We start from the raw sequence: 11824 nt of genomic DNA, 5'->3' as shown, positions 1-11824 counted from the left end.
TTCCTGATTAGATATCGACCAGTGCGTTTCGACAGGTGTGTCTTTTACATAGAAAAGATTTGACTTACTCCGTATACCTCTACATTTTACGTAGAAAAACGTGTGCCGGGGGTGGGCGTGCAGGGGAGCGAAGCCCCCCTAGTTATTATTAATAAAATAAAAACATTGTTATATTATTGTTTTTTTGATATCAAAATGTGCAGTAACTTCCTCGATTTGTCTAAATACTATTCAAGAATGTAAAGTAAACATTTATAAGACTGAAGCACACAAATCTTTACCAGAAAGCTCCAAAAGCCATACAGCTGCTTGTATCGGAATATGTGCACGCGTATACGTCACTGCACGTACACATAATTGAAATGCATGCAGGGAAGTGCACAACACGAATCAAAATTGAATTTGGCTGTTAAATTTTATTAAAAATATCAGTGACTCTTGGCTACGTATTGACATAATCATCGTAAGTATTAAAAAAAAAAAAAAAAAAATTGGGTGTATATCCTGCTATTATTTTGTTATTTCCCATATTTTCGAAATTTCGTGTTCTTCTGTTTGGCGTAAACAAGTAGCAACAGAAACACCCTGGCCAAACGTTTATTAAGGTTAATTGCCACTCTTGGAGGGTAATGATTGATGAAAATTGATATCAACAGCACTTCAATAATGTTCTAACCAGGCTGCGATGGGTTAACAAGCGCCGTGAGAAAAAGGGGTAGCATGTCTCGATCCACTTAAAAACAGCACACTTCTTAATATTTGCGTTAATGATCCATGGGAACGCAAGGGCACCAGACACTTCCAGTTGGCTGATAGGCGTTTCGAATACGCACAGTAGCTTTCAAATACCGCAAATATCATTAATGCAGCGTGTTACCAGTCAGCTGTCTGTCCAACTGTTTACGGCCTACTTAGTAATGGGCGAGGTCAAGAGCCGGACTTTTTTTTTTTTCTTTCTGCGGTGTATTTAGTGGCAGTGACACCAATTGGCGCGTTCAAGAGAAATTCGGTAGAGGTCACGCAGAACTCAATAAAAATGGAAGCATCTATAATTGGGATACGGAAGTTAACGAAGACACGTGCATAACGGCGGAATATCCTGAAAGAGAGCAATCTTATCTCTCCGGGGAGCACGAGTAGAGTTCGTAATTTTAGATAGCCCGGGCAGTTCGTCAGTACCGACAGTGTTCTCGGCGAGGCAACTTTTGGGGTAAAGATTCCTATTTACGTCTGACATGGTTCGAGTCTAATGAGCTATAACCGAGGCCAAAGGCGATAGAGCACTTCCCAGCGTGCTCTTTTTTCGTTCGACTTCGCCAGCGCAGGTTGACGGACAAGTTACTGTGAAGTTGGCCGTCTAGTTCGTACAGGCTGTAGAACGTGCCACCAAATCTACCTCATAAATGGTTGTGCGCCTCCATCTGTCTGTGCTTTTGGGAGACTACTCAATGTTGCGTCGCACTCCGATCACGTGCTGTTAGTGTCCCTAAACCGTAGGCTTACAGTCCCATGGCTACGGATTATGACTTTATCTGGACTCGCTCAGGACCGGTAACGCAGTAATTTCTAGGTTGACAGCGTCTCATCAAGTAAGATTAAATATCACTCTCTGTCTGGTACGGGTATTTATCTTAATCCTTAAAATATTAATTATTAACTATAGCAGAGCTTAGAATCAGCTTAATTAGCAACTGTTTAAGCCTGGCAGATTCTTTACACACTGATACAAATAAAGTCGGTTTTTCAATAATAAAGCCCCTCTCTCTTATTGTATTAATTATTGCTTCAGAGAATTCAAACTAACGCCTTCAGTTTGAAGTGGAAAACGAGTTTCCCTCTTCTCTCGTTTGCGATAAACATTATCGAACAAGTTACCCCACCAATGAACTAAACGCGATGGCTGGAAATAATGCGCAGACAGTCCACTGATTTCGAAGGTAGAGGAGCGTAGAGCATCACCGGCTACGTTTGATTTCCGTTACTCTCCGAAGCTAAGAAATACCGTCAGCCGAGAGCGCACGAATAAGCCAGTGTCGAATAAGAGTCTGCGCGGGTGCAGTGGTATCGTCACCGTCCTCCCTACACCGGGTGAAAAAGGCCCGGGTTCGAATCCCGCTGATGACGCGAGGAACTTTTATGGGCTTTTTTTCACTCCGTGGCCGAGTTAGTCGGTCTCAGGCGTGGATAGAAAGAGCCCCCCCCCCCCCAGAAACGGTTTTTTTTCCAGCAAAACAGACAAATCGGCCATGGAACACACGCAATTAACAGACATAAGACACAGCACGGCAGATGAATTTAAATATTTGGGTGGTCTAATATAATAGTTTTTTTTTTTTTTTAGTCGAATGAGTTGAGTTATTTTTCTTCTACATTTCGGGTTTTTCGTCACGTTTCTACTGGTTTCTAAATACTTGACATAATCTTTGCTCGTTTTGAGGGCAAAACTGCAAACCGAGCATGAAATATACTATGGTATACTAAAACCTCGTGGACTTAGTTGCCTGTGCGCATATTTTAGCTTTTCCAGTCTTCCGTACTTCATAAATTAGCCCGGCAATTCAGTTCATAAAACACGCACAGTAATGTGTGATTTCAACGAGTATCTTGCAATTTGTATTTTATTTTTCCACTGTTGGCTGCAAAGTAATTTTATTCGAAATTCTGAACATCAGTAAAATAAGTTTTATTCTCTCGATCATCACAAAGAGATTTATCACTTCAGAGAAACCATGTCAAAAATGCAGATTTGTATCTGCCAAATCTTGAATTATTCAAATAAAACGAGATGATCATAAGTACTCCAATTTCGGTATTTCAATTTACTAAATGATGAGACTAAACTTCAAATTAATACGATTTATGACTTTGTGATGAAGTGATTTTGTAATGGATGGCAAAGGTTAGTTTACATTTATTTTGTTTATGAGACCGATCATTACAGATTTCCTATTAAAGAAGCATTTAAACCACTATTTTAATTTTGAGTGGCTAGAAACATTCTTAATTACCTGATTTAATTTGGTTTATACGTGGCATAAAGGGAAACCAGGCGTATCCAGTCGACCAATGTTTTCTTGAACGAATTGTGCTAAAGACTGCCAGGAGTTAAACAGGAAATTGTGAAATGGTAATATTTATTTTAATTCTAATGGCTAAAAAAAAACAAATAAAAAATATTAGACGAACACTCTGTTCTGCTTTATGATAATGTTAAGTAGAGCGAATTAATCTATGAAAATATTAAACGATAGACAAATGTTTCTTTTCTGGTACTGGGGAAATGGAGGGTACATGCAGATTGAGTCTTTCGGTAATGTACAAGAACTTAGTTCTCATCTTTCTTATCTATTTTACTGTCGTTATAATTACCTTCGTTCTCTTAGATTGAGCATTCCGATGTTGCTCGAAACCAACCCGTATGAAAGGCGGGTGGAGCCGTTTCCTGCAGTTGGGTGGAGTTCCGGCTATGGAAGAAGAGTAAGTACGTGTTTATGTTAGAAAACAGAACAGATAATTTAATGTGTTGCCATTGTGGTTTAAGATAGCCGTTAATTACGTCACTTTTTGTGTTTCTGTTATTTTATTAATTTTTTTTCGCAATCGCAGTTGCAAAAAACGTCCTAAATCCACTTATATTTTTGCTCGTCACTTAAGGTAAATCAGTCTTTCTTGTTTTTCTTACCTGTCAAAGTAAGGTGATCAATATTTGCCCACTACTCGCACAATGACTTAATCAGACTGAGGTACTCCATGAAGTGTCTACATATGTTTGACATTTGCATGAGTGACAGATAAATCTTAGTTTCGAGGATGGAATGACAAGGCGGTTCTAGGAAGAGGAGGATCTTTATGCTTTATTTTTGATATTATATGATAAGTCCAAACGTGAAAAGTTGTTGAACCCAAGTTAATCTAATACTGTAGATTGGTTTAAGGTTGGGAAGAAGGAGGAAAGTTTTTCATATTTGTATTTCTGTAAGTTGCATATCTCAAGAAACGCATATGATGGCAGGGTGCTCTAGAAATTATAAATAGTGGAAATGATTGAATGAAAAGGAAACAGGTTAAATAATTTAATATTTTCTTTTTCTGTGATTAAGAGAAGAGGGTTAAAAGTAAATAACCAATTATCTTTTTACAAATTAATTAGTAATTGATTACTAATTAATTAATTAGTAATAAATTAATATTCATTATATTAATTATTTCATTCCACGTTTGTAATATTTATTTCCGCCTGGATTTTTTTAATAAAAATTGAAATGTATCATATTTCGTGGATCTTCTGTGATTTAATAAATTAAAAAATAGCAATACATCCCTTCATAGTTAGTCAACATTTTTGTAATGTACTTTACTTATTTCTTCTTGGATTTTAATTAAAATTTGAAAGATAGCACGTACTTCATGCGTTTGCTGAGTAACATAATAGGAAAACAGTAATAATACATGATTGGCATATTTAGTAAATTGATAACGAAAAAAACGAGCTCATAAAAAGCAACCACTTTATATGTGCTAAATATCTTCAGCCGAGAAAAAAGAAAGAAAGAATAATTGCCGGATTTCTATTTTAATGAACTGGGATGGCTCGATAAATTTTTCTAACAGAACGCCAAATATAAAATTTCATGAAAATTTGTCCACTGGGAGTCGAGTTATAACATGCAGACGGACAGGCAAATGGATGAATATGATAAAGGCAACATGTTATTACTCATATATCCGAACGCGCTTAAAAAGTTGGTGTGGAATTGAACTGTGAAGGTTTAGAGGAAAGTGCCGAAATTGCAGATGCCAATTCACTGCCCATATGAAAAAATAATCAAATAAATAAATTACCTGTTTATTCTCCAAGACAATTATATAATATCAGAGGAGTTCCCAAGACAGAGAGAGAGAGAGAGAATACAAGACCCGCCTATACAGAATCCACGTAGTATAAACTGACACATCTTTCTTTGTTAATCCAACCTAATGAAAATTGGAAATGCCTGCTGATTTAGTGGAATAGTTATTATTTACCGATTACTATAATTACTAAGTTATTAATCTTAATCATTATTTAGTACATAATTAATGAACATCGATTACATAATTAATAAATGTCAAATTGTTCGTAAGAAAAAATATATACTGTAACTGCATACATATTCAGATCGCCATTAGAAAAATGGAGTAGCGCCTATAAAAATAACGTAACAGAATACACAAAGTTAATTAAAACTATCATGGAAGTCTGTGGGGAGAATTCAAAGCTAATCAATCGAGGCCGGGATAGTCATTTACCATATAATAAAGGAGTGCCAATTTCTTAAATTAGGACACGTGAAGGACCGAAAAAGTTGTCATTTGATTTTTTGTTTATTTATTATTATCATTATTATTATTTTTTTTTTTCGAATTAAGTAGAGATTTCATCTAGTGTTGCTGAGAGTGACATGCATTTTGATCTTTGCCAAGACAGGCGGTGTGAGTCAGATCACGTTTTATTTCTTATTTTTTTTTTTTTCTTTCTATTATACCTCGATCCCGGACGCATATTTTTTCTAAAAAAGACATTTTTTTGAGGAAGAGTTGTCTTATTTTTCTTGTTCTTTTTCTTGTTTTTTTTTTTTTTTTTTTTTTTTCGGAATAGTTTCTTAAAAAGAAACTTCTCGTAGTGTGAGGGTTAGTACCTCACATCACGAGGAGTAAGTAAGTATATAGAGCACATTTTAAGGCGGTTTTGTAGTTTTCGGAATGGCTTGGGAAATTCTTTGCCTCAGACTGACTGATTCATTAAGTTTCCAATTAAAAGAGGCTTCAATAAGTTCCTTGATTCAATCTTCCTTCCAATGAGTTCATTGTAGCTGGATTCATAAGTGCAGTATTAATAGTGGGAAACTGATGCAAGAAAGCAAGCTTATTGAGCATAAGTCAAAAAAAAAAAAAAAAAAAACTACCAACCTCACCTGTCCATCTCCTCCAAAAATTTGATTACTTCTTCCTTTAGTTTATTCAGACTACCTACTTTAACAACAGATAGAACTTACTTCCAACAATCAACTAACCGCTGGCTGAAGGCAAATTTACACATATCTGTCCCAACCATCCTTCCTCAGTTTAAATTTATGCCCACTCACGAATGTTTTCAGATCAAGAGGAAGGATTCCATCAGTATTGCCATTACTCAATCCATTTAAAGCCTTAAACACCTCGATATTCTCACCTTAACAGGAGGTAGTTATGTATTCTTACCGAATGTATTAGATTCTAGAGAATCAGCCACTGCCTTGTCAATTTGAATCCTTTTCTGAGCCGATATATTCACTGCGATTCGTTATTCAATGCAGTCTGACGCCTACCACCTTCATCGCTTGGTGGGAAGTGACCTGAAATGAGAACCTCACCCTGTAAACAGAGAATAAGCAAGTAACATAGAAGATTCAGTAAATATTGGATAGCGAATGAAATCTATCAAACGTTTATTGGAGAAAACTTCATAAATGCTATTCGGTCTTCATATATTTGATCGCTACTGTTAATTACGAATATTTCTCCATACTCTCGGATATTCCGCAGAGTGGCAACCGAACGAAGTAATCATCTCATGTGATAAAATAAGTTTGCTTATTTACTCCCCATTAATGAATAATTTTTTAAATATCACTTGGCCTTCCTTCATTTACAGTCGTGGGCTCAAATGTTAATTCTATTAATTTCTTTGGGAATATCGTAATGCTACTAATCATTTCATCAGTTCAGGAGTTTTAATTACTCTAATGGAGACAAGAAAAGATGGAGATAGGAAAGAGCTAGCGTCTTACCAGGTGGTTACACTTCTTTTGGGTGTTGTAACTGGGAGTATTTCTGGGAAATTATATGCAACTTTAATGACAATTGTTGATGACAGCAGCACGAAATGTTACACCTCAATTTAGTGGTGGTGGTGGGGGGAGGAGGATAATTCTAGCGGTCCAAAGAGGAAAATGTACTCAAGAACCAGTTCAAGATAAACTTGTTGGGCATTTTGACATTAAAGAATATTAAAATTCATTCACCGTTCTTGAAGGTGACCACAGGCAAACTGTTTTAGACAGCTCTTTTAATTAATGTTTCTCAGGAGACACGAAAATTAATGGTTTCACTTAACATTTGTGTAACAAGTAATAACTACTGCAATATATGGGTCAAGATAGCAACAAGGTCAACCTCGATTGGCTATGTCGAAACCAAGAAAATTCTGTTAACAAGATCACATGATGGCAATTGTTCGTACTTGCTGCCACAAGTATGAAAAAATGGTCACGGCGTGTTATTACATCACAGCTAAAAAGGAAAGCCTGTGGAACAGACTGAACAAAAAATATATAATAGAAGAGATCAACAACACCAGTTATTGCACAACAGACAAAGCACGTTACTTGGCTGAATGCAGAATTAATAATAATAATATTATTTTTTTTAAATTCCAAGCAAAGGAGAGAGAGATATCTAATTTAGTTCAAATGCGTGTATTATAAAGCCTAGATAATAGTATATTCGGTGTGCCATTTGAACATGACTGGCATGTTCGAATGACGGACCCTATTTGACAAACAAAATAGGAAAAGGTGGCTTGTATAGTCATGGACTTGTTACATTATTATACGATAAAAATGGCGCCCTAGCCTCTGGCCTCGCTCTTAAATTATATTTGTTGTTTGTTTTATTTCTCTGACTTTTTTTCTTGTTGATATTTACGCAAGGAGGGTCCTGGCTAATAACAACGAGAAGTAACTGGAAATAACTACTAGTTTTCCTTATTTCAAAATCAAAGCATTTTAAAACTTTCATTTAGATTTTTTTTCCTTCGTTTATTTCCCGCAGATGCAGAGACCGCGGTTCATAGCAGCAGCCGATTATATCTTCTATTTGAAACGCCATTTACTCGCAGAACGAAGGAAGAATGACCCAAATGTGGGAACGCCAGGGGATGAAAATATATCTCCGGGAATCCCACGACTGTCCTTTCTACTTCGTCGTTTGGAGGAAGACATGCAGAACGCTCCCCTAAGGTAGGAAACTTTCCTTAAAACACATTTGAGATTGGCGTACAGTACGCTATAAATCCACAATCCATAGCATAATCAACCTTTTAATCCTCCCCAATTAAATAAGTTGTTCGTCCTGCAGTAACCACTGGCAAATAGTCATATCCCCATTGTTAGATATTTTTCATTATTCAGAGAGTACCCAATTATAAATGAACTGCACACTTCCAGCGAAAACAACAATTTTTTTCTAATCATGAGTGGTAGCCTGTTCCAACGGACTTCATTTTTCTGGCTCATCATGAATATGAGTTCTGGGAGCAGTAACTCAGTAATCAGGGGGCTGATTACTGAGTTTTGCTTTGGAAAATCAATCCTCCACGGTGCGACTCTTTCTAATGGACATTTTAATGGCCACTAAGGGACATTCTACACGCCGGACGATTTTTCATATGTTTCATTATAGAGTGGTGGCGTGTTCACACTGCTTTAGATCGATAATAAATGAATAAAAATGTGCTTCTGACAACTTCGAATTGATCATTAGGACACACGTGAGAGTTTCTATAGAGAATTTGAGGTAAAGGAGCAGGAAGGTGTACAACCTTTCGGTTAAAACCATTCAAGAACCTAGGCTACATCAGGAAATATTACCATCGCTGCTGCCCACGGGGTTATAAATGGAAAAGGTAAGGAGGGTGAAAAACAAGTGTTTCTTTGTAGAATTAAGGAAAACTTTAAATGTAACCTTGCTAATGGGATACTTGGTACCGCTTGTCGCTCATTACGTCACGAACATTGGACTTGTTGTCAAGTGGTGGAACTTTTTCAGTTACTCTCTGCAAGTGTTTGCCAGTAAGCCCGTTTCTGTTTTGATTTGAAGTACGTACTTTAGTTTCGAAAACAGTTGCGCACACATGCGGGAGCTGTCAAAGAAAGTACATCTTAGAAGTTGAAAGAAGTTGCTAAGTAACTTGTTTGAGAGATAGTTTTGCAATGTGTCTAATAAGCTGTGAGTTAAGATATTTTGATTTCAGTTTTATATGGTTCTAATTAGTATTTTCTCTCACTGGTTCAATGTTTTCTTCAAAGGGTGGTTCAAAGAGATACGCCATGCCGTCTGAAGTCTTGGAACCTGGTTCTAAACAAACTCTGATCTAAAAAGTTCAAATTCTGCTGCCTACTTTGCCGAGTGCACCTTTAAAATTTTGAATTTTTATTCAGAAGAGGAAAAGGAGCTGCTTTCGCCTTATTCGGTTAAACTTTCCACAATTGTAGTAAATTTTTTGATAATACCAGGGTAGAGCGAGGTTAGTAAACTGCTATTTTTCCCGGAAGAGGAAAAGAGCAGTTTACCAACCTCGCAAGTTCAAACTGTTCAGGTGTTTTATCATAATTATCGTTCATCTCTATGAACAGTGGATCAATGTCTTCATTCATATCCATTTCAAGAACTTTTCCTCTGCATAGTAGTCCCACTCCTGAGTGATAGATCGCGTCTCTATAGTCTGCATCAATATTGAAATACAGAAACTGCTTGTGTTCAGAGCCATGGACTGGACGAAAATTGCTTTCAACGTCGTACTGTTCATTGTATAATTTGTTTTTATTGGTTTAGTACAAAGTCTCTGGTTGGCAAAGTAGTAACTCACTGTCCTTACGCACAGGATGGAAAAGATCCTGGTGTGAATCCCGTCCAATTTTTATCGTTTTTTTTTTTTTTTTAATTTTTTTGCTTTACAACATGTCTGAATTCGTCGCATGGTTTCATCTCCCGGAAACTGATTCTTCGTCTAGCAAACAGGCAACCCTACTTAAGAATACATGGAATTACAGACAGATACAATTACTCACGTCTCGGCCTTAGTTGCTCTTAAGTTTAACACACACACACACACACACACACACACACACACACACACACACACACACACACACACACCATTAATCTAATTTTAACAGAAACACAGCCAGCGTAGAGGATAACAACACGACACATTATTAACTCTGCATCAGTTGAGCTTGCTTCTGTCTTTTGAGGAATTCGGGAAGTTCGTCTCGTACATGTCCTGTTATTCTTTCCTACTAAATAAACTGGCGCTCAAAAGTTAAGGAACAAACACAAAACTCATAAACAGAGTAGCGCGCAACCAGTTAAAATATGCAAATTGGCTGACCAGATAACACGCAGAACTGTTTGCGGCCATCCTCGTGTCACAGCCACGTTTCTTTTTTTTTTTTTTTTTTTTTTTTTTTTTGGTAGTTGTTGGCGCATAGGCTTCTGTGGCTATAATGCACCTCCCGAAGTTTTGTAGTACTTTGATCCAAGCCCGAAGCGGAAATCGAACCCGCGACCTTTGGGTTGCCAGGGAGGCACTTTACCCACCCGGCTAGCCCGGTCGGCCACAGCCACGTAAGACAATATTCTGCTCTTATCTACGAGGCGTCATAAAGACTCCACGAAACGCCATCTTGAAGCAGCTTTCGACTCTATTTTCTGAAGCAGCTTTCGACTCTATAAAAGTTCCTGCAATACTGAAGCTACTTTCAGACCACTATCAGATCAAGGGAGACACTCTACAGTTCCTCACATCACTCCTTCAAACCAGAATAATCCAGCTTGCTGCCCATGGGCACATATACGAGCGAAGTATCTCTTCAGGCGTGCCACAGGGTGGTGTCTTATCTGAGCTCTTGTTTACAGCACTATCTCCCCACTTGTTGAGTCTAGGCATGATACTTTATGTATGCAGATGATATAAAGCTCCTCACGCCGATTTCTCCTTACAATGATCCTCTCGTGATAACAGAACCCGTTAATAATGCACTCATGGAAACAGAAAACTACCTCAACCAGTTCGGATTAAAAATAAACCCAGAAAAATATGAATTTATGATATTCTCCTTAAAGAAAACGCCTTCTTATATTCAACCAATTCGGTGTAATTCTCCTATTCCCATCGTATATAAGCATACTGATCTTTAGGTTGTTTTTGATCCTAAGCTCTGCTTCAGTTACCACATAGACAAGCTGTTCACCCTATATCTGCAATAAGGCCTCTGAGGTTGGGATTATTCATACTACCAATTTTAAACACACACACCAACCGTTTATGACTGGTTGAATAATGAAATAAAATAAAATAAAATGATAGAAAAGACTGTAAAATAATATTTAGAAAAAACTAAACTATAACAAAAGTAAAATAAGTAAATAAGTTAAAATGCATTAAAATATAAATATAAAAAGACGATAAAAAACACTAGAGCTTTCGGAGGTGTCTTCCTCAGTAATAGTGAGACTTAAATGACACATCCTTAAATACCAGGTTCACGGCACACGTGGATGACCAGGCGCATACTCAGCATTCCTTTCACTTGTACCGGAACCGGAAGTGGACTGGACACGTGGAAAATTAAAACGTTTGTCTCTTGTCAAAACCACCGCCTTGACCGGGCGCATAGATTCTGGGACCGCAAGTGGCTGGAAAGTCTGTGGATTGGATCCTCTGGTAACAATAGTATAAACAGAGACAGGGGAGTTAGGCTTCACCCCCTTTTTGAGGCGGTGGTTTTGACAAGAGACAAACGTTTTAATTTTCCACGTGTCCAGTCCACTTCCGGTTCCGGTACAAGTGAAAGGAATGCTGAGTATGCGCCTGGTCATCCACGTGTGCCGTGAACCTGGTATTTAAGGATGTGTCATTTAAGTCTCACTATTACTGAGGAAGGAGGAAGACACCTCCGAAAGCTCTAGTGTTTTTTATCGTCTTTTTATCGCTTTTATATTTATATTTTAATGCATTTTA

At 37.4% G+C, this 11824-nt stretch overlaps 1 protein-coding gene across 1 annotated transcript in view; it reads left to right on the top strand.

Moving 5' to 3' along the window:
• The first annotated feature begins 1041 nt into the window (after window positions 1–1041).
• Window positions 1042–11824, top strand: part of LOC150079152 (uncharacterized) — a 61644-nt gene continuing 50861 nt past the window's right edge. The window contains exons 1-3 of the mRNA XM_090382580.1: window positions 1042–1589; window positions 3384–3477; window positions 7852–8039. Coding sequence (XP_090238706.1) covers window positions 3397–3477; window positions 7852–8039 — 269 coding nt within the window. The 5' untranslated portion in view covers window positions 1042–1589; window positions 3384–3396. The remainder of the gene's footprint in view (window positions 1590–3383; window positions 3478–7851; window positions 8040–11824) is intronic.

Source organism: Mastigoproctus giganteus, chromosome 10 (assembly GCF_048544385.1).
Source record: "Mastigoproctus giganteus isolate SK-2022 chromosome 10, ASM4854438v1, whole genome shotgun sequence".
Lineage (NCBI taxonomy): Eukaryota > Metazoa > Arthropoda > Arachnida > Uropygi > Thelyphonidae > Mastigoproctus > Mastigoproctus giganteus.
This window is presented reverse-complemented; position numbering and strand designations above follow the sequence as displayed.